The sequence below is a fragment of the Anser brachyrhynchus genome (assembly GCF_964034855.1).
Source record: "Anser brachyrhynchus genome assembly, chromosome: 3".
Lineage (NCBI taxonomy): Eukaryota > Metazoa > Chordata > Aves > Anseriformes > Anatidae > Anser > Anser brachyrhynchus.
The window spans coordinates 126,537,812-126,561,369 of NC_137696.1; the positions used below are offsets into that span (position 1 = coordinate 126,537,812).

The window sequence follows — 23,558 nt, forward strand, 5'->3', positions numbered from 1 at the left end:
CAGCGTGCACTTCTAATTAAATTGTATTTTTCCGCATGCTTCCAGGCTTCCTCTTTTCCTTCTGTTGTTGTTTATGTGATGGACACCTCTCGCAGTACTAATCCTATCACCTTTATGTCCAACATGCTGTATGCCTGTAGGTAAGAAAAGCTGAAAATGCAATCCATCTTTTTTGATTGCTTTGTCTCCTTGCTATTTATCAGGGAGGGATGGGGGGGACCATTTGTTTAGATTTCATGTGAGGAGCTTTTCAGTTGAGGAGAATATGTCCACTTAATTTCTTGGAAATGTGGCTGAGAAGAAGGACCATGTCTTTTTGTCCGTGGTAAAGGCGTAGTCAGAATGTTACAATGGCTATATCCAATTTGTTTTCTGACTTGAATAATGGATTTCTTTTGTTAAAGTAAAAATGGAGCATACATTATTCAATATGTGAATTCCAACGTTAACTCCTTTTACCACATTTCTTTCAGGTATTGACTGTAGTTAAGTTTGAGGCATGATGATTCAAACTTAAATTTTTGACAAGTAGAGATTTAGCAAACGGAATTTCTGCCTGTAATCTTTTAATTTGCAAAGTCTACAGATCTACAAAGTCTCTAAAGAGATTTAAAGGTGATACACATCTTTACAGTTACGGCTATGACAATGTGTAGGGCTGTCTACACCTATAAATCCTTCTGATGCTTTTCACGCTGTGATTTATACTTGTGGGAGCACTCTTGTGCGTTGCTGTGTTGTCCTGTTCACCCCAATGAAGAATATACAGGTGGGGACACATCCCAAAAAATGAAAACAGAGAACAGAAGTAAGAAAAATGTGTCATTTTTAGATTATGTGATTGTTCATAAGCTCTTTGTTTTTTTTCCTTTGTTCCTCAACTGTTATGCAAATCAGACAATAGTGTAACAGTATAGCATCTCCTGCTAATGTGTGTTCAGCAGCTGTTTGAGTTTATGGCTTACTGTAGCTTGTCCCTTTTAATACATAGCAGCTTGTTGATGAGAAAGCCCTGTCTTTGCTCTCGCTTCTTAAAATCTGTGACTTTTATTTGCTCTTTCTGGCAATGTTACTAGACTCTTCAGGTGTACTAGATATGAAACCACTCAACTTTCCCAGTCAAGACTGAATTTAGCTGTTGATTAAAAGCACCATTGTGGATAAATCTTGCTTGAGTCTGGGATTTGTCTTTGTTTAGCATCTTTCTGTCTTAAAAGCTAGTTTGTTGCAATAGCACTTACGTGCTAGTTTTTTTTTTTCCTATTTAGACTAAGCTGTTACTGGGAATTAAAAAAAAACAAACCAAACAAAAAACATACTCGTTCCCTTTTTAGCGTTATGATACTTCCTATTGAGATACTTAACCTGCTGTTTTGGTTATTGTCTGTCTCAGTGGTTTCCCCATTGGATAAACAAGATAATTTAGGTACCAAAGGAGGTCTGGAGGTCATCTGGTCAAAGCTCCCACTGAAAACATTAAATAATCCATGAGACTTCAGTTTGATGATGGATAGTTAGATTACATCTAACTAATTGCCTGTTGCTTATAAAATCATTTATCTAAAGATGTATCAAGATAGGCTAGTTTGAGTCCCTTCTTGTAAACCCACAATATGATGTCACTCCTTTTTTATTATTCTTGAGGTTTTCAGTGACTCTTCTAGATTTGTCTTGAGCTCAGCATGGTATGAGGTCATGTGAACACATTCTGTCTCCTGATTTATTGACTTCCTTCTCATACATGGATTTCTCTGCTTTCTTTTACGTTAAACCAACTGAATACCTATGTAAAGATCATATTTAGAGCTTTCTTAATTTATGGTAAATGTTGGTAAATGGTTTTAAAAAAAACTATTAGTCCTTCTACCAAGGTCAATTGCTGTATCATTGTGATAGGAGTATGCAAAAAAAGGAGTATGCAAATATGTCATGTGACGTGTTGCATTTTCTGAAATTAGAGTTGAGCGGAGGATATTGGAATACATACAGTGACATGACAATGTAAACTCATGTTTCAAGGTAGTCTTGCTTTACAGGTATTTCGAGTTATTTGAGTTCATTGATCAAGAATAATTTCTCAAAACTGATTTCGACTTGAGTCAAAATAATTAGAGACTGCAAGGATAATAAGAACTGGGATCTGAGAATCAGAAAACAGTAATCAAAATCAACTGGGTGTGTAGAAGGAGATTATATATTTTACAGATGCGTGCTCATATCTGTTGGGAGACATACTGTTCAACTTCAGTACGCAGGATCTGGTTGAAAATTATCATCCATCATTTATAATTGATGCAGAGAAAAATATTTTCTTTTCAAAGCCACATGTATGCAGTTTCGCACAAGTCTTATCTGCCTTATGCTTAGTATTTTTTCTATTTTAATGGGTATTAAATTAATTTTTTAATGGTTCTTTATTTTTTATTTTTCCTTCTAGTATCCTATACAAGACAAAACTACCTTTCATTGTTGTCATGAACAAGGTAAATTAAGGCTGTGGTTCCTGTGTTCCAGTAGAACATTGTTCTGCTTAGCTTGCTTTAATGTAGTGTCTTCATCTTACTACAATACTATGTTTCTTCTGGAAAAAGAAAGGAAAAAGGCTGAGAAGGAGCTGCAGGCTGAAAACTGAATCTAGAAGTGGTCTTTAATTTGGCAAAGAAAGGCAAAAGAAAAATCAGGGACATGCAGTTACACTGAAACATTGAAATCAGACATGATACTAACAATTTGAAAAATGTTTTGCAGTATCTGTTACAGGTTTGATTTGAGGTTTTCGGATTATTCCTAAATTTTTTTGTGTGTGTGTGAATTTTGTAAAATATATGTTTCAAATCTATTTCTAGTGCTTATGAAACGCTAAATGTCCATATTACAGGTGTAGATTTTCCCTGCTTTGAAGCTGGCTGGGTGACTGATGCTAGTCCTATTCTTAGTCTTTGCATGTATAATGTTGGGACCCTGGCCAAGAGAAATCCCCACTGCTTCAGCATTCCTTTTGTGATGTATAAAGCATGTTTGTTGATTATTTCCCATGGCTATATTAAGAAGGAACAAAGGGAGTCACCAGGTGGCTGTAAGAACCTTGAGGCACCCTGCCTGTTGCTGTCTCGGACAGAAGATTGAGAGAACTTTGTGTAAACACTTTGACGGTTTTATGTTTTTCATCTACACTCGGTTTTAAGTATGCTATCCATGGATGGGCCTCCCTTCCTAAAAGCTTAACCCTATGCTATAAGGAAACTCAATTTTGTAATGTAAGTTCATTACTGAATCTGCCCTTACTTTCCACTGCTTTGTCAAAACAATTTCCTTAATCCTGGGTTCTCAGAACTAAGCTGATGACTTACAGCAGAAATTGTGTAACACCTGCCTGTTTTCAGGAAGGAGTCCCATGTTTTTTAGCAGGCAGAACTTAACAGAACATGTCTGGTTCTAATTGCTTACACTTAAAATGTACTAGTATCTGCTAGAAAGCAGGTATTTACTAGGCTGAGGCTATGCCTGCATTGCTGTGTAAAGTACTGTTCTGGAGCCTAAAAGGAATGCTTTTAAACTTGACATCTAGCCAGCTCCTTTAACATAATTTCAAGAAGTTAGAAGACTCTCATTAGATTTCTGTTGTGAGTGTTCTTTCTTCTCCCCACAGGCATCCTTCCAGCCTTCATATTCAATTAGATGTTCCCCAACATAGCAGTTTTTGTGTGCGCTTGTGTATCTTGCATGCTTCCTTTAGAAGGCCAATGCTTTGAATGCGAAATTTTACTTCACCCCTTCTTACTCAGTGATTAGTGTCTGATGTGCTCTAACTACACTCATGTTCCCAGTGATCCCTACCATGCTTGTCTTTAATACCTGTGTGCTTACTTAGCAAGTTTTTGTGCGCTGTTTTCTTTCTAACTCTAGACAGTAATTGTAGAATAAGCTGTTAAGCATTTTTTATAGAAAAAGGCATGAGGTTAGAAAAATCAATCTTAACAAAACGGATTTCTGGAAAGACTAAAAAAAATGTGACTTCGTTAGTATGTGTAAAGAAAGGTAGGCCCAAGGTTTAGGATTCATAACTTCATGGTGCGCCTCCTATGAAGAAAGGCTGAGAAAGCTTGGGTTATTTAGCCTAAAAAAGAGAAGATTGTGGGTAGACCTTATAGTGGCCTTCCAGTATTTTAAGGGCCTACAGGAAAGATGGGGAGAGACTTTATCTGGGATAAAACAAGGGGTAATGCTTTTAAAGTAAAAGAGGGTAGATTTAAATTAGATATTAGGAAGAAATTCTTCACTGTGAGGGTGGTGAGGCACTGGAACAGGTTGCCCAGAGAAGCTGTTGATGCCCCATCCCCTGAAGTGTTCAAGGCCGACGTGGATGGGGCTTTGGGCAACCTGGTCTAGTAGAAGGTGTCCCTGCCTGTGGCAGGGGGGTTGGAACGTGGTGATCTTTAAGGTCCCTTCCAACCCAAGCCATTCTATGATTCTATGACATAGATTTACAGGATGTTAGATTTGTAGATGAAAATAAAAAAGCCACTAAATTATAGAATTGATTCAATTTTCTTTATAGAATTTAATCAAGTTGTCTCTAAATAGGCTTTGGACCCTTGATGGATTCAGTTCCATCACAAATCTTTTAAATAATAGTAGGAAATACTCCTTCCTACTGATGCTGAGAAATTAAATATATCTATCTGTTTTAGATGTTTATATTGTAATAACTGAGGATTTGCATGAACTGTGATTTGTTTATAAAATTCTTTAATAGACTGTTCACTTACTAATCCATGTAAAATTATGGAACCATCTCTCCTGTTTTGTGACCATGGTCTTGCTCTGAGTTTAGATTATAGCTTCTTGAGGTCAGAGCACAGTTCCATTTATAAAGGTCCTGTAGTCTGTTACCCAGCAAGGAAATGCCCCACAGCCCCCAAGCCAATCAAGAAAGGATGGCATCTTCAGCGAAGACTGTTCTTGTCTGGCCTTAATTATACAATGTAGTATTTACAAATTAAGCTGTTTTATACAGCAATTTTTGGATGCCCCTTTCCAGTAAACCGTAGAAACTTTTATAACCAGACTTCCAGTAGTTTCCTTAAACACTCCTTCATACTGAGATAGTGCTGTTTTTTTCTTTTTTTCCCCACTTCCTGTATTGAAGTAGTTGGTTTGACTAAAAACAGACCTTGGAAAACTTCAGACCAGGGCTGAATATTTTGAAAAGGTCAGCATTATGAGAGTAAGTTTAAAACAGGTTATTATTTTTTAATTACCCTTAGGCTGTGAACAAAGAATGAATCATTATTACTTCTGAAAGTGCTGTCTTCTCCTTCCAGACTGACATTATTGACCACAGTTTTGCGGTAGAATGGATGCAGGACTTTGAGACTTTTCAAGATGCCCTGAATCAAGAGACATCCTATGTCAGTAACCTGACTCGTTCTATGAGTTTAGTGTTGGATGAATTTTACAGTTCATTGAAGGTAAGACTCCTTTTTTTTGACTAACTTTCACAAAAGCCTGGAGAAGAGAAGGAGCTCAAGGAGGACATTACCTATGTATATAAATACCTGATGGAAAGAAGTAAAGATAACAGAGGCAGACTCTTTTCAGTGGTGAAGAACAAGAAGCAACAGACATGAAGTGAAATTCAGGAAGTTGTTTAAACAGAAGTGTGGGGGGGAGTTTTTCTGTAGGGTGACTGAGCCCTGGAAAAAGGTTGTCCAGAGAGGTTGTGGAATCTCTGCCTTTGGAGATACTCAAAGCTTGTTTGGACAAGATCTTAAGCAGCCTGTTCTAATTAATCCTGCTTTTTGAGCAGAAGATGGTGGGCTAGGTGATCTCCAGAGGTATATTCCAGCCTCAACCATTCTATCCTGTAAAAGAGCTTTGTACCACCCTTTTGAATTGGAATCTGTTCCCGAACCTTTCTTTAGGGGAGATGATTTGCTGGTTTGAACATAAAGTAACTGCAGTTCCTTGTCACGCTGAGTGGCATTTAAATTGCGATTAATCATTGGAAAAAAGGTAAGATAGGCTGCTAAAAGGTAATATTCTGTGTTGTAAAGTCTCCCATATGAGATAATGTTCCTTTTTCTGGAAGTGTCAAGTACAGCTAGGCAATTTTCTATGTAGAAAGAAGGGAAATAATCTCAAAAGCAAGGCAAAAAACTGTATATTTGCTGAGACAAGTGAAAGTTTTTTACATTTATCAGGTGTTGAGAGGACAAATCCATTAAGTTTCTCTGAAAACACCGTATGTTGGAATATGATAATGATTCCATAGCCTGTGCCAAGTGGGTTCAGACAGTTGTGCTTTGCATTAGCTTTTACTTAAGAAAGAGCAAACAATTGTATTTTTTATGGATATTACAAGAAAGACAAAATAAATGATTCCATTTATGTAGATAGAATAGAGCTAAAACAAGAATATTTTAAATGTCTATGGAGAACAACATCCAATATTTCAAAAATGACTGGAATGGTGCCATATGCATGACTAAAGTACTTCCCAGTCCTTATTTGCAGGTAGACTGCATGCATTTTTTAAATGTGCTTCAGCTAAATACAGAGACAGAATTTCAGAGACAAAAGGTCAGTTCTTGTGGTCTGTTTTGCTGCTTATTTTTAGTACGCTGATACTGCAGCAGTTATACTAACAACTTAAAATATTATGTTCTGAATGACAACTTGGGCTGCTAACAGTAACCAATAGAAGACAGGCTTGATTATTATTATTATTATTATTATTATTGTTTATTGTCTGTATTGGGCTTATGTGGCAAGATTTTGTTTGTGGGGTGGGGGGACTGCAGGATTGGCTGCTATGAGAAGAGTCTAGAAGCTGCCACATGTTAGGTAAGAATCAGTTCCAGCTGGCTGCAAAAGGGACCCACTGCTGGCCAAAGCTGAGCCAATGAGCAACACTGGTTGCACCTCTTTTGAGAGTATATATTTACAAAACAAAAAAAATACTGCACAACAGCAGTTGAGAGAGAGAAGTGAGAAAATGTAGAAAAAACCCTGCAGACACCAAGATCAGTGAAGAAGGAGCTTCAGGTGCCAGAACAGAAGTTTCCCGGCAGCCTGTGGAGAGAACCATGGTGGAGCAGGCTGTCCCATGCAGCTTGTGGTGTACCATGGCAGAGCAGATAACCATGCTGCAAGCCCCTGGAGAGCCCATGCTGGAGCAGGGGAAGAGAGTGAAGATGAAGGAGCAGTAGATAATGAAGCCATTATGGACTGGCCACAACCCCTGTTTCCCTCTGCTGCTTGGTGGAGTGTGTGTGTGTGTGTGTGTGGAGGTAGAAGAGGGTTGATTAGGGGAAAGGTGTTTTTAGTGTCTCACTATTCTACTCTGTTAGTAGTTAGCAATAAATTACATTAATCTCCGTATGCTGAGACTGTTTTGCCTGTGATGGTAACTGGTGAGCAATCTCCCTATCCTTATCACCTGAGCCCTTTTTTTATCATATTTTCTCCCTCAGTTCCCTTGAAGAGGGGGGGGCTTTGAGAGACTGGTGAAGCTTAGCTGCCCATCAGTGTGAAACCACCACAATTTCCCCATCTTGTTCATTACGTTTAGGTGCTGTATTATCTTAACTCTGTTTGTGGGGGTATTGAGACTGGAGGCACAAGAGTGGTCTGTAAAACCAGGCTTTCTTTTCTTAACTGTGGCGTTGTTGTGTTTGTTTGTTTTCCCTTTTCCTGCAATAAACTTTATAAGAAACAATAAAGCCCAGCTTCCTGGGTTAAATAAGAGCTTAGGTAAAGGGGGGCGGGGAGCAGAGGGTACCAAACATTAACAACTAGGTGGAGAACGAGGTTGAAAGTAGGAGTGACAGAAGTACAGTATTACTGCTTACTCTCATGCTGCTGATTAAATGGTTATCACTAGATTCCCTTAGGTATTTTTTCCAAGGCACTGTTTAGTCTTCCCAGCTCTCATCATCCATCAGTTACCTAAAAACTTGGTTCAGTTACTGTTCAGTTCTGGTATATGGCTTTCTTTTACAGGTGGTTGGTGTTTCTGCTGTGCTAGGCACAGGACTGGATGATTTTTTTGTTCAGCTTTCTAAAGCTGTAGATGAATATGAGAGGTAAGGTGATACTTTGGTTCCTGACCCTCTAAATACTTGCTGAACTTACTGATTCATGAACACACTCCCTTGATTTGAAGGAGTGTTCACTTTTCAAGCCAAGGTAACATAAGGTTTATAATACTCTTAAATCTAAGAGTCAGCATAAAATGAAGCAATTAAAATAACCTATGCAGTGGTGAATTTTTGTGCTATTCAGTGATAAAAAGTAAAAGCCAGCTATGCCAGCAAACTTGTGAAGTTAAGGTTTTTGATCTGGTTCTGTATTATGATCAAGCTTTGAGTTGCCCTCAGAAAGAAGTAGACAGAGAAGGCGAGCTAGCTGAAATTCAAGAATTCTTTGAGAATGTGCTGTTAGTGGATTCCTCCTCACGAAATACTGCCAGACTGCTCTATAAAATTAGAAAGGAAATCCACTAACTTGGGTTACATGGAAATAGCTAAGACAGACCATAGACTACTGTTAGAGGAAAATATGTCATGCTGGATCAGACAGCCTGAGAAAGGCTGCTACAACTTCATGTCCCCAGGTCCAACCAGTAGTGAAGCTGGAGGTGTACTCCCAGTAGGTACATGCACATAAGGCATATGTATACACCACAGAAATGTATACATCAAGCCATGCAGATCGGACGGATACAAAGAGCACTCACATGAACGTAGCTTCAATGGCTTTATTCTGTCCCCATTTCTGTCTGAGCAGGATGAAGGTCTGTTAGTGGGAATTTATATACATATGTACAACGTGGATCCCTCCAGCAGCTGGGCTCAGAGGCTCAGTCTGCTCAATAGTTACCTCTGGATCCCTTTCTCGCAGTAGCTGCCACCTGGATATATGAGCCTTTGAGACTCTAGCCCTGCTCCGGTTGATGATACAGACTATCTCCCATGCACTCGCTGGGATTGCCTGGTCCCAGTAGCTGACTCCCATGTGCTCTTGCCCCTAGAGATACACAGGCACTCTAACACCCATAGGTGTCCACCTTCCTGTTGCACTGACTCCCAGACCACTTTACCTACCCTCCAGCTACTCTGGCTTGATCTTCACTTGCTCTTCAGCTAGTTAAGCGTGATCTTCACTAACAATCACACACTCACTGATGAATCTGCACTTGCTTAGTCACTGATACCACAGACCCCTATGCACACATGTACACAGAGCAAGAGTCTTCTCTTACTAGAAAGTATTTGAAGGTGGAGTTTAATAAGGTGACAAGACAGACTGTTTTTATCAGGTGCAGGGCATGACCAAACAAGCATGCTGATTAGTTACTGCTTACCTATGAACAGAGCCTTTTGTTTCCTTATCCCTCTATATCTCATGCTTGTTTCTCCCCCAGTCTCAATCCCTCCCTTTTCCTGCCTTTGGTTCCTTCTCTAAACGTTGCATAATAAATCCCATGCAATCGCCAGATGCTCTTTCCCTGAACCCCATAATGTGTCCCACACACCTAGGCAGCCACCCCCATCCTCATAAGGTGATCCAGATAGCTATTCCTTATGACTCATGATGATGGATTTCATGCCTGGACCATGGGGGTGATGGCCCTCCTGTGATGTGCTCGGGAGTAGCTGAGCAGGATAATGTGTTGTCTTCCTGTATGAGTTCCCACTGAACTGTCTCAGGATGCACAGGTGCTGGCAAAGAAAGCTATGTCTGTAGTTAGAGGAGAGTAAGTGATCTGCTGTTTAGGTATGGTAGTGAAACAGCTACCTCTATTGGGCAGGTTTTTTTTATTATTTTGTCCAACAAAAATGTGTGAGAAAGGTTTGGCATTTTAATGAATTATGTTTGTTTGTTTTTACTTATTTTCATCCTCTAGTTTCAGAATCCAAATGCAGGTAAAAGTACCATTTGTCTTTTTGAAACCTCTCTCAAGCATGAAAGCCTAAAAAAACTTGTTTGGGATACAAACAAACCTCCAAAATGATCCGTACTTAATATGAATGATGTATTAATTGAGAGTGAATGCACTCCATGTATTTATATTTGCAGGGAATATCGTCCAGAATATGAGCGTCTGAGGAAAACATTGGTAAGTATTTTTAACTATTGTATACTGAGGCAGTGTATCTTGGGGGTCAATTTTATACGTACAGTTGCCTCTGCATTGGGAGGATCTAACATTTCATTTACTATTCATACATGGTGTGGAAAAAGTGTTGCCCTGAAGCTCGCAATCTGTCTTTTTTTCCCCAGGCTTGGTGGAGCATATCTTTACAAAACCGCAGATGTTTTGTAAAATAGATGTTGATCAATGTTCTAGTGCTAAATAATTCAAGTTTATTAGGGCAGATTGTGAGAAAATGATTGAGGTATTTTCTGTTCAGAAGGATACTTTTGTTTTTTTTTTTAAAAAAAAACTTTCCAAGGTGGTTTGTTGAGAATATCACTGCATCTTTCTGCACCGGTCAAGTTTACTGTTTTAACTGAGACAATTAATAATGAAGACTGGAGTACCAAAATGAGTAGCTTTGCTTGTCTTGAGTTCTGACTGTGCAAGGGTAGTTCTCTGCGGGCACAAATTCACCAAGTTTGTTTTCCAGATGCTGCTGAAAATTTTCATTAAGTTCATGCTGGAGGTTGCTTTCCATGCTTAAACAAAAGTTCCGTGTAACTTTAAGGATCAGGGGAATGACCAACAAGGCAAGGCGGACATCCTGGTGGGGGTCTTTTATAGACTGCCAAACCAGGATGAAGATACAGATGAGGTGTTTTACAAGCAGCTGGTGGAAGTCGTGCAATCGCCAGTGTTTGTTCTCATGGAGGACTTCCTGGACACATGCTGGAAAGACAATACAGCCCTTAGGAGGCAGTCTAGGAGGTTCCTGGAGTGTGTGGAAGATAGCTTCCTGACTCAGCTGGTCAGTGAGTCTAGCGGGGGGGTGCACCACTAGACCTACTGTTCACAAACAGAAAAGGACCGGTGGGAGATGTGGTGGTTGGGAGCTGTCTTGGACAGAGAACTCTACCATTTTGTGGTCAATTCTTGGTGAAGTCAGCGGGGGAGGGGGGGCCAGTAGAGCTGCTACCTTGGACTTGCGGAGGGCAGACTTTGAATTGTTCAGGAAACTGGTAGGGAAGGTCCCTTGGGAGTCAGTCCTTAAGGTTCAGGAAGGCTCGATGCTCCTCAAGAAGGAAATCTCAAAGGCGCAGGAGCGGGCAGTCCCCATGTGCCATAAGATGAGCTGGTGGGGAAGAAGAGCAGCATGGCCGAACAGGGAACTTTTGCTGAGTGTCTGGGAGAAAAAGAGAGTTTATGTCCAGTGGAAGAAGGGACGGGCAACTCGGGGAGAGTAAAAGGAAGTTGCGAGTTTATGCAGAGAAAAAATAAGGAAGTCTAAAGCCCAACGCAAGCTCAATCTGGTCACTATGGTTAAGGATAACAAAAAAATGTTTTTACAAATATATTGGTGGTAAAAAGAGGGCCAAGGAGAATCTCCATCCTTTACTGGACACGGGGGAATGTGACTACTGAGGATAAGGAGAAGGCTAAGGTTCTTAATGCCTTCTTTACATCTGTCTTTACTAGTCAGACCACTTACCCTCAGGGTACTCAGCCTCCCGAGCTGGAAGTCTGGGACGGGGAGAAGAAGAAACCACCCACAGTTCAGGTGGAAACAGTTAGAGACCTGCTGCTCCACCTGGACTGTCACAAGTCCATGGGGCCAGATGGGATCCACCCGAGGGTGCTGAGGGAGTTGGCGGATGTGATTGCTGGGCTGCTTTTCTTCATCTATTAGCGGTCCTGGTCATCTGGAGAGGTCCCGGATGACTGGAGACTTGCCAATGTGACGCCCATCTTTAAGAAGGGTCGTAAGGAGGACCCGGGGAACTACAGGCCTGTCAGCCTGACCACAGTGCCAGGAAAGGTGACAGAACAGGTCATCTTGAATGCAATCATACAGCATATGTGGGACAACTAGGGGATCAAGCCCGGTCAGCATGGGTTCATGAAAGGCAAGTGCTGCCTGACCATCCTCATCTCCTTCTGTGACTGGATGACCCACCTGGTGGATGGCAGAAAGGCTGTTGACATAGTCTGCCTAGATTTCAGCAAAGCTTTTGACACATTCTTCCACAGTATTCTCCTGGAGAAGCTGGAAGTCCATGGCTTGGACAGGTATACTCTTTGCTAGGTTAAAAACTGGCTGGGTGGCCGGGCCCACAGAGTAGTGGTGAACGGAGCGAAATCCAGCTGGTGACCAGTCACCATTGGTGTTCCCCGGGGGTCGGTGTTGGGGCCCATCTTCTTTTATATCTTTATTGATGACTTGGATGAGGGAATTGCGAGCACCCTCAGTACGTTTGCAGATGACACCACGCTGGGGGGAAGTGTCAAGCTGCTGGAGGGTAAGAAGGCCCTGCGGAGGGACCTGGACAGGATGGGTCGATGGGCAGGGGCCGATGGGATGAGGTTCAACATGTCAAAGTGCTGGGTCCTGCACTTTGGCCACAACAACCCCACGCAGCGCTACAGGCTTGGGGCAGAGTGGCTGGAAAGCTGTGAAGAGGAAAAGGATCTGGGGTTGTTGGTCAATGCTCGCCTGAGCATGAGCCCGCAGTGTGCCCAGGTGACCAAGAAGGCCAATAGCATTCTATGTAACAGGATGGCTTGTATGAGGAATACTGTAGCCAGCAGGACAAATGAGGTGATCATCCCCCTATACTCTGCTCTGGGGAGGTCACATCTCCAATACTGTGTTCTGTTTTGGGCCTCTCATTACAAGAAGGACATCGAGGCCCTGGAGCGTGTCCAGAGAAGGGCTACGAAGCTGGTGAAGGGCCTGGAATCCAAGTCCTGTGAGGAGCGGCTGAGGGAACTGGGGTTGTTTAGTCTGGAGAAGAGGAGGCTCAGGGGAGACCTTATTGCTCTCTCCAACTGCCTGAAAGGAAGTTGTGGGGAGCTGGGGGTCAGCCTCTTCTCACAGATAACCAGTGATAGGACAAGAAGGAGTGGCCTCCAGCTGCGCCAGGGAAGGCTTAGGTTGGAAATTAGGAGAAATTTATTCTCAGAAAGAGCAGTCAGGCATTGGAACAGGTTGCCCAGGGAGGTGGTGGCATCACCGTCCCTGGGGGTGTTTAAGGAAAGGTTGGACATGGTGCTTAGGGACATGGTTTAGTGGGTGACATTAGTAGTAGGGTGATGGTTGGACCAGATGATCTTGGAGGTCTTTTCCAACCTTTATGATTCTATGATTTAGTTGTAATGTAAGACATGCTTGTTGACTTCCCCACCCCACCCCAGAGGACAGACTGCAAGTATTGAGTGAGATATGTTTTAAAAGTGTTCATAAGCCAAATGTAACTTTGTACCCACAGGAGAAAGCTCAAAATAAACAAAAGAGAGATCAGCTGGAACACTTGTGGAAGGACATGGGCACTGTGTGTATGCAGGGCAACAACCCACTTGCAGGTATCTTACTAGCAATATTACATTTACTGCAGAAGTTCTCTGAAGAGCCTGCCTTGAAAAGTAGCATGGTGCTTTTCTGTCTTCACTGTAAAAGCATGAAAGCAGCTTCATCTTAGTGGAGTGGGATGTCTCTTCCTGTGGGATGGGTCAGACTTATCTCTCCCATGTGTTAGTCGCAGACATGAGAAGAGGAAACCCTAGTGTGTGGGTAAAGCAATGGGCATAGTGTGAATAATCAAGTATTTTAGAAAAGGTGAAATAGTCAAAATAGACAATGAGAAAGCTCTGCTCTTGGTTCAGCTGTTACCTTATATGAGGAGTTCAGTATGATGTTGTTACAGCCTGTCCTGTATCTTTGGAACCTGTAAGTAGCTTTCTGTTCCTTTAGAGTAGGTACTTGTTTTTGTTGTATGTAAATAGAAGTTGTCAGGGAGTGAGCTAACTTATTGTTAGCATGCTGTTTTGTGTATAGCCATTTCTGTTCCTTCCAAGGGTCTGATGATGCTTCTGCAATGGGTCCCTCTGAGCTGATCCTAACACGAGGAACTCTTGATGAGGAAGAAGAAGAGAGGGAGAGTGATACTGATGACATTGACCATGAAGGTAAGGGAAGGAGAGATCTGTTCTGATCTAAAAGCTGCTTGTCTAGGCATGAAATATTATCTGTATTTCATTAGCTGTATTAGCTGTAACAAGAGCCTAGGAGACAAGCAAACGTTTGGTCACCTAAATATAAGTATATGAATTTATAGCAGTAGCCCAGCCACACTGCTCAATCCAGTGATTCCACACTGTAATCTTTGTGAAAGTTCAATTGTAAATTGTGTATTCAAGTAATTATTTTTAATACAACAATGCGTAAAACAATATGTGTTCACCAGAGAACTTGTTACGTTTGGGCCATGCATGCAGTGACCCCGAACCTGTTTAATGCATGTTTCATCTTCTTTATGGTCTTACAGTTCCCATCCCTGTCTTTCTTCCCTTTTCTTGTCACTCTTGGTCTTAAAATAATCTTTTAAGTTCTTAACAGTGTGTGATATTGTGTTATATAGCTCACAGACTATCTTCATACTTTCCCTGTTCCATTCATATTTAAGATCCCTTCTTTCTTTTCTCTTGTAATGAAATTGAAGACCAAGTAGACTTTCAGTGTCACTCTGACTAGCCTGACTCTAGCTTTCTTTAGGAACACAAGTAGAATGAATGCTGAAATAGTGAACTGTGTTTGTTTGTTTGTTTGTTTTCTCCCAGTTACTGAGGAGAGTCATGAAGAACCAGCCTTCAGAAATTTTATGCAAGAGACACGGATGAAATACCAGAGAAGAAGCAATCAGAATGAATCAGACCCTCAGAAATAAAGGGTTTGGAATCCATTAAAATGGAATTAACAGTAAAGAAACAGCATAAAGAAACTTGCATGGAACCATGCATGAAGTCTTATGTCTATGAACAGCTTCCTATGATACACTGATACTGTATCTGTCTTTCTTCCTGCAGTAACTGTTGGTCATATGAGTAGAAGGTTTTATATCCAACTGACTGTACATTTGGTCATCTGCCACTGTGACTTCCTAAAGCTGAAGGAAACAGATTGCACTTTCTTTTGTTTCAAATTGTTTAGATATGTCTGTTGAGAGCTTAGATTTTGAGTTTTGAGAGCATTATAATCTTACTGGTTTCCAGAAGTGCAGTCTGTTCACCTCATGCAGACAGGTGTGTGATACATCCAGGACAGAAGTGAAACCTCCACGGCATGAAACGCCTGATATGTATGTGTTCTTTTTTTCTGAGATAGTGATCTAAACAGCATCTGTCGTGTTTTGTTCCCTGCCCCCCCCCCCCCCCCCCCCAAGTATTATGGTTTTGGAGATAAAAATGTAAGGTCTTTTAGAGAAGTAGACAAGCTTAATTTAGTCTATAAATAATTGAAAGCAAAGTAGTTTAACAATATTCCATCAACCTAGTGTTTGATACTTTATTTTTAATTAAATATATTTTATGAAGTAACAAATGTGTGATGGTTAATAGCAGTTTTCATTTCACCTTTCTAATGTGAGAATTTTTTTCTGTCCTTACAGCACTTAGAGCCCACCCATCTGGATGCACAGCAAATGCATCTTACTTGCGTTACATAGACACAATGCAGATGACTTAAGAAAATACTGAGTAAATAAAATTCCCATGAGAATTGGCTTGATTCTCAGTAGACTAAGAACTGAAGCATGCATGGCTGTGTAATGGCTATACATATCTGTATGTAACTTAAAACCAAGGAGTTTCTATAGATGAGTGTTTGCATGACATTTAGAGGAATACTTGGACATGGGCTAATACTTGTTTTCTTGATAGATACCAGTGGGGCACGCATGTTCTCTTGCTGTTTACCATTCTCACCTCTGGAATATTTTTCTTTCTACTGTGACCTTGCTAGAGAGATTTCTCAGTGAGGCTCTGGCAGCTGGATCTGCTAGTACAAGCTGTACGGGTTTGTGGAAAAAGAATTTCTGTGAATTTTACAAGCATAGATGGGGCAGGAGGACACGGACAACCAGCTGTTAAGTGCCACCTATGATATGGTTACTGCTTCTACTAAAGCAGAGCTTTCCAAGAGCATCACAATTTCAAATTTAGATAACACTTCTTACTAGGTTCAGTCTAGTTTATCAGAAGCAAAGCTAAAACAAAGTATTATCCTTCTCTTTAAATTCACCTTTTAAAGTATTCTTTCTACAGACTCCTGTCCGTGGTTTAGCTACTTGATTTGCATGAAACAGACAGACTTTTCTATTAACTAGCGTCCCTATTGAAACTTCCTGTAGTCGGAAAACAAGAATTATAAATGGTGCTTGGCAGTTTAAAATCTCTTGGCTTCTACAAAGGCTAACATGCCAAAACGACTAGGAAGTAGCCTAAATTTCAGTAAAGACGCTGAATACAAGGTCCTCTTCTCAACAGGAAAAGAGCTTCACAGAACATAAGCTCTGTTTCCTGTAGGGCTCCCTACATACTCGTTCAGTGATTGCAGGCTTTGAGTGGTCCCCTCAGGTCCAATATCGCACAAGTGTTGTGCTGCAGAAAGTACCTTAGCTTACTTTCCATCTTGTGCTATGTTACTTGTACCCGCAGGAAACCTACTTCAGCATCAAATAAACCCCCAGGGAAGCATCCCCGACTCATGCTGGTAGGACTATCCCGTTGTGGCTGTCGCTGTACTCGGCTCTGGTGAGGCCACACCTCGGGTACTGTGTTCAGTTTTGGACCCCTCACAACAAGAAGGACATCGAGGTGCTCGAGCGTGTCCAGAGAAGGACAATGAAGTTGGTGAATGGGTCTGGAGAACAAGTCTTACGAGGAGCGGCTGAAGGAGCTGGGATTGTTCAGTCTGGAAAAGAGGAGGCTCAGGGGCGACCTTATCGCACTCTACAGGTACCTTAAAGGAGGCTGTAGCGAGGTGGGGGTTGGTCTATTCTCCCACATGCCCGGAGATAGGATGAGGAGGAATGGGCTAAAGTTGCGCCAGGGGAGGTTTAGGATAGATATTAGAAAAAACTTCTTTACCGAATGGGTTGTTAGGCATTGGAATAGGCTGTCCAGGGAAGTGTTTGAGTCACCATCCCTGTAGGTCTTTAAAGGACATTTAGATGTAGAGCTTAGTGATATGGTTTAGTGGAGGACTTGTTAGTGTTAGGTCAGAGGTTGGACTAGGTGACCTTGGAGGTCTCTTCCAACCTAGATGATTCTGTGATTCTGAAAATCCAGAAACAGGACGATGCTTGGAAGAACTTAACCTATGGAGGAGAAAGGCCGTCTCTTGTTAGGCAATAGGTTTGAAAGGCTGGTTTCCGCACCTCCCTGTGCATTTTGAAGGAGGCAATCTCTAATCAGATGCAATCTAAATGCATCTAAGCTGTAGATTTGTTGTTTCCATAAGCTATAAAGGAACTTAACGTGTTTTTTAAATTGAGGCTCGTGTGCATGCGTTTGGCTTGTCCCGATAGCTGTTGTAGATGATCACTCACGTGCCCAAAAACTCCGTGTGCCTATGTTGGATATGCCCCTCGGTAAAGGACCGCATCCCATATGTTCAGCTTTTCTTCCTTACTGTGTCATATTTATTTTATTTATTTTTTTTCTGAAAGAAAGGGTGGATTTTTCATGGGTCTCTCTGTGAGTGTATCGAACCAGGCTGCAGTAAATACACGTAAGCGAGTAGGCTGCAGCGTGTACTGGACAGTATCAGAGTGCTACTCTGCTAACAGTGGAGAGCCAGATTAAGGTGTCCAGGGTAAGGGCTTGTTCTGCCTCAAGTTGAACGGAAAGTTTCTGAAGTTGAGCATCCTGGGGGATGTTTGTAGGACTGTTTTTAGACAATAAAAGTTCAGACGGCTGTCAACGAAGGAGATTTTGTTGGCTGTTTTAGATAGCTATTCCTACCAAAGATACCATCGGTTACAAAAGGTAGTAGTAACCTTGCAGTTTCTATGTTCTGTAGCGTCTGTAGCAAAATAAACTGGCAGATGAATAAATGAGCAGGTGCAAATACATGTGACTGTATAGCTGAGATTAAATAACGTGCAGTTTCTTCTGTGTTTTGTCTTTCAAAGCACATTGTTGCCGAGCGCCTGAGCTTTTTGCTCGCGTTACCGAGGCAAGGAATGGCTGCGCTTCTTCCCCCCTCATCCCTCTCTTTTTTTCTTTTTTTTTTTTCTCTCCTCCCTTGATGACAGGGACTCGAAATGTTTTCCTCGGATGTCCATGAGAAAATATAAAATAAAAAAACACAAAAACAAAAACTGATGGTGAACACCAACAGAATTGGGTGACTTCTTCAAGGTAGAGGGCAAAGAACGTGAAAATTTCTAGTTAGTGTTACTCTGTTAACAAAACCGATGTACGCGCCGCTTGCTGTTTCTAGTTTTTCGGTTTGGTTTTCTTTTCAGTAGTCTCCCCAAAGGCTTTTGTGGGCACGATGTGTATCTTTTCTGTTCTTCCAGGATTCATTTGTCAGGAAAGACGACCGTGAAATCTAAGGGCTGTGGACAACCATCTGCCAGCTGGTTGTTGCAGACGCCTTCGGTCATGTTATTTGTCCTTTTAGCTTGCCCTTTACTATCTGGAGTTGATTTTTTTTTGCAGCGCTATGTTTATAGTGGTAACATTGCTGCCAAGATGTTTTTGACTAAAAATGATCTTAACTGTAGTAGTGAATTCACAGTGTGGCTTTGTGTAATGACTCCCATGATCACAACTTTTTTTTTCCCTTTGTCACGGATAGGAGAAAAGCTCTTTCCAGAGAGATGGAGAAGGAAGGAATTATACCTCTGTCTCATCCTGTGAGACCAGAAGACGGTGAGTGACTAACTGTAAGCTGCGATTCTCAGGAGTCGCATGGCTAAGAGTCTCGGGTTCCTTCTCTGCCTGCCCCCCAGGGCCTTAGGCATGGGAAATCTTAGGCTTAATGTTTTTCCCTATGAAATACTGTCGCGTTAAGGGGCATAGCTGACTAACTGTTACGGTTCTGGTCAGATTCAGGGTACTGAACTATCACGGTCACGGATTCACCTAAATAACGTAGCACACCCTCGCTCTAGTCGCGTTCAATGAGAACTGTCAGGGCTGGGAACAATGCAATGAACAGCAGTTTATTACAGCAACAAGGACACAGGTTCTTTGGATCGCCGGTGATAAATTCACTGTCCGCGAAAGCAAGCGAGCACGCATGAAATACACAGGTACTCGTCCTGGCTGTTAACGCAATAAAAGGCACAAAGGCTCTAGAGATTTGTATGTTTCCAAGGAGACACCTGGTACAACCAAGCGTTCAAATATTACCCCACGGCGTCCCAGTGCGGGGGGAAGAGAGGCTCAGCTCATCGACTGATCCTGGAAGTCAGAAAGGTATCCTTCGTGATGGTATCTTCCCTAACATCCCCTTTCACTTAAGACAGTTTACATTTATTTTCTCTCCTTTAGGTGGGGCTTGAGTGACTAGTCAGGCATACCTTGGTTATGATTGGTGAAAAGTTTTCTTGCTTTCGTTTAATGGTACACGGGTCTGAGAAACTCAGAGCACGCCCTCAGTGAGGGGTGGTCGCACCTTGGAGGCACGGAGCTTTTGGGATGGAGGTGTGTTTTGGTATTATGATGATACTAGAATGAGCAAAAGTTCCCTAGAGTGCAGTGTTTTGTTAAAAACATGACAGGTCGTTGGCTCAGGGTAGCAAACGTGCAGCTTATCGGTCTCAGTGTGCACAAGAGCATCGGGTCCCCATCTGGTCGCAGAGTCTATCCGTGGTGTTTCCACTCCACTTTACGCTCCGTCCTATTCCTTAGAGTCAGCACACCGAGTTCCCCTAGTGCGATAGCATATAAAGTTGGAGGTCTAGGGAATGCTTAGGTAGCGCAGCTGCCTTCCACCATGAAAGCTTCTTCGATGCTGTACGCTTTCTTTAAAAGGTGAATATGAGTTTAATTTGCCTGGTTACTTCAGGCAATTACTCCACAACTGCCCAAAGCAGCGATAGTGAGAAGCCCACTTCCACCATCCCCTCCCCACGTAGGGACGGACAGATGGATGCCGCTCTTTGCCTTGCCCGCCAGGGGAAGGGGAGAACGACCGGGCAGGGAGCCCCACCGCAGCCCCCCGCCCGGGAGTCCTGCACAGCAGTTTAATAAAGTTTGCTTTCTGGCCCATTACCCCTTTGGTGGTTGCCATCCCGGGAAGTGGCTGTCGCTGTCTGTGTGTGGGTGCAGGTTCGGTAGCGGGGTGGGTGTGGAGTGGGCAGGGGCCGGGGGAGGGGTGGCCCCGTGTCTGTCGGCCGCTGGATGCTGACGACCCATCGGAGTGTGGGGCCAGCCCTGCCGGGTGGGGGGGCAGCTGTCTATTGTGGGACGGGGAGGGCAGCTCGCTGCTGTCTTTGCTCCCCGGGCTGGGGGGACTGCCCTGTGTGGCGGGGGCTGCTTGCACAGGTGCAAGTGGGGAGGGGGCTGGGGGTTCCTGGCAGGACCCCCAGGGCAGGGGATGGCGTTGTGGAGGCCGGGTCCCGTGGGATTGGCGGCTGGGACAGGGAAAGCCCAGGCGGGGATGGCACGGGGTGGCAGGCACAGGTCCGCGGGTGCTGGGCTGCAGGTGGGGAAGCCTGGGGCTGGCTCTGTGCTGTCTGCAGTGTCAAGCCGCCAGGAGCACCATTCCCCCAGCAAGCCGGGAGTTGTGGTCATTGGGCTCTGAGCATCCCGTTGCCCACGTTGGGTTCGTTGTTATTATCTCCTTGCCATTTTGGCCTGATAAAAAATGTAGTGTTTCAGCTTGCCGCCGCTCGGCTTCCCAGCCGTGAGCGGCACGTTGCTGAAGGCAGATACTTCCTCCCTGAGGCGGCGCGGGGTGCAAATTTCTGCTGTTTTCGTTTGTGCTTTCTCTGGGAAAATGGGCTGGGAAGCCGTCCCTGCTGAGCTCCGAACGCCACCTGCCGGTGAGAAGAGGGTACTGCAGGCGGCGCGGGGCCGCGCATGCGCAGTGGCGCCTTTGGATGCCCTCTTCCGCCACCTGCTGGGGACAATTTGGTACTGCACGCGCCTCGGGTCCGCGCATACGCCGTGGCACCCCCGGGCGCCCTCTGCCGCCACCTGCTGGGGAAAAAATGGAACTGCAGGCGGCGCGGGGCGGCGCATGCGCGGTGGCGCCCCCGGGCGCCCTCTGCCGCCGCCTGCTGGGGTAAATTGGGTACTGCAGGCGGCTCGGGGCCACGCATGCGCGGTGCAGCACCCGGGCGCTCTCCACCGCCACCTGCTGGGGAAAAGTGGGTACTGCATGCGCCTCGGGGCCGCCCATGCGCGGTGGCGCCCGCGTGCGCTCTCTTCCGCCTCCTGCTGGGGAAAATTGGGTACTGCAGGCGGCTCGGGGCCGTGCATGCGCATTTTTTTTCCTGTGAGTGATGTTACTACATTGATTTTGTTTTTGGGGTGTAATCTGTTATGCTGCTAGATTTTTCTTCCTGCGTAGATGAAAGGTTGAGCTAATTCCAGTTAGCTTCAGTAACTTGCTTTCTCATATTGTCATTTCAATATTCAAAGCTGAAGTAAAAGCATTGGTATTGTTGCTTCTAGAGAGACGCCAGTTCTCCGGTCTGCACTCTGCATGCTGTTCAGATAAGCTAGAAAAAAATAAAGGAAAAGAAAAACTGCTGCTGCTCCTCCTGCTCTCTTTCTGCTTTCTACTTTCTTGTGCTTTGCCCCTCCCCTTTCCCAGGTGATTGGCTTTGGGTTCCAGGCAGGGCCTAATGGTAATTGAGTCACAGGCATCCCATCAGAGAGCTCATTCTGCCTGGGCTGCACTTTGGGGTAAGTGCTTTGTTTTTCCTTCAGTCAGTTGCAGGGGTCTTTAGGTGGGTCAGAGTCTACGGACTGATGCGTTTCCAAGTAGAGATCGGTATGTCCTTCTTTTTGAGGTAACAACTAGTAGGATCCTTGCTGATCCTGGCTGGAATAATAATAATGCACAACACAGAAATCATATGAGAGATTTGGGGTCAGAATGAGAAAGTACTCGTGGATGAATCCCAAGGACCTGGTATCCCGAGGGCTCTTGAAAGTTCATTTTGTGATTAAAGCCTGGCAAGATACACAGAAAAAGCTCCAGAAGGTGGGGGGATGTAGTGAACAGTCACTGTGAGGGGCCCTCCTGCGGGAGGCCCTGGAGGTGTATATCGGGAGGGGAGATGAGAAGGAAAAGCAGAGAGCAAAACTAATGGTATTGACAGCGTAGCAGGTAGTGAGGCAGAGGGTTGGAGAAAGAGGAAGAAAATCGTCAGGGGGAGTCAGGGCCAGGATGGAAAGGAGAGGAAGAGAGATGAAGGAATGGCAGGCAAGGAAAGCTCAGGGACAGGCTTTGAAGTGTGGCCAGGCTGGTCACTTCAAATAGGAATATCCGGCGTGGAAGAAGGAGGAGAGAAGGAAAACGGGAAAGTACAGGCTGGAGAAAGATAGAAGTGTTAAAAAGGGTTATTGAAGGTGTTAAAGGTGTGGTACGTAGTGTTTGACAGAGCTGTTGGAAGTTGAATGAGTAGGGAAAGAGGATGAAGGCATTATCTAAATAACAGTCTAGAAGTTTTGGTATATTTGCTGTGGTGTTTGGTCAGTTTCCCAAGTATTGGGGAGGAGGGGGGTGGGGGGGAGCAGCCTGCTCCCCCCCTCCTCCCCCCCCCCCCCCCCCGAACCTTGGTATGTGAACCCAATACACTGGGGCAGCTAGATCATTACTGGCTTGTAAAGCATCAGGGATTAAATTAACTAATGAAACCCTAAAAGTGATGGGGGTAGAAGGGGCTGGGATAACAGCCCCACTTTTGGGGGGTACCGGGCTGAGAGCAGGGGATAAAATGATCACTGGGCAATTACAAAGTACCAAAGGCAGGGACTAACTTGTTGGGAAGGGATTTGATGAAATTGGGCATTCAAATAGCAAATTGTTAGACTGGAATAACAGTGTTATTAATGGAGTGCTCTCAGGCCCTGAGAGCAAAGATCTATTCACCTCTGACTAGAAAGACCCTGAAATGGGGGCGGAAGCAACAATACAGATGGACAGTTTTACCTCAGGGTTTACAGGGCCACCAGTTTATTTGGGCAAGTTCTAGAACAGATTTTGGAGCAATTACAACCTCCCGAGGAGGTATTACTGTTAGTGTTGGGGAGAATCGAATGGATGTTTTACTAATGTCTCTTAGGTGATGGGACATACAGTATAATTAAGCATTGCCAAATGTACTTACATTATCAATTAATCTATGTACACTGGAAACTTAGGGAGTACACTGAACATTTAAAGGAATCGTTGAAGGGGAACCCTGGGAGGGAACAGGTACAACCTGACCTTGGATAAGGGCCTGGAAATGCCGAAATGAGTTGAAGCAGAACCAAGGAGCGGAGGGAGCATGCGTCGAGTGAGAAAGGTGAAAAGTTTAGCGGAGAGGAAGACTCCTTACTTCATCTGGACGACCACCTGGACGACCACCAGAGAGCACCACGCATGTGCAAAGGGGAGGGGAGCTAATTA

General features: G+C 43.7%; 1 protein-coding gene and 1 long non-coding RNA gene across 7 annotated transcripts in view; one reads left to right on the forward strand and one right to left on the reverse strand.

Annotated features, from left to right (window-relative positions):
• GPN1 (GPN-loop GTPase 1) overlaps positions 1-15,518 on the forward strand; it is a gene marked incomplete at its 5' end in the record, with an annotated part of 20,247 nt that extends 4,729 nt beyond the window's left edge. For all 6 annotated transcript variants that reach the window (XM_080585304.1, XM_080585305.1, XM_080585307.1 and 3 more), the window contains 8 exons: positions 46-140; positions 2,438-2,483; positions 5,325-5,471; positions 8,005-8,087; positions 10,084-10,123; positions 13,411-13,504; positions 13,997-14,107; positions 14,759-15,518. In XM_080585304.1, the coding sequence (XP_080441430.1) occupies positions 46-140; positions 2,438-2,483; positions 5,325-5,471; positions 8,005-8,087; positions 10,084-10,123; positions 13,411-13,504; positions 13,997-14,107; positions 14,759-14,865 (723 nt within the window). In that variant the 3' untranslated portion in view covers positions 14,866-15,518. The remainder of the gene's footprint in view (positions 1-45; positions 141-2,437; positions 2,484-5,324; positions 5,472-8,004; positions 8,088-10,083; positions 10,124-13,410; positions 13,505-13,996; positions 14,108-14,758) is intronic.
• LOC308192110 lies at positions 15,326-21,839 on the reverse strand. The gene is made up of 2 exons (XR_013948572.1): positions 21,131-21,839; positions 15,326-21,050 (listed from the first exon to the last, which is right to left on the reverse strand). It is a non-coding gene; the product is annotated as an uncharacterized lncRNA (long non-coding RNA).
• Between the last annotated feature and the right edge of the window lie 1,719 nt (positions 21,840-23,558).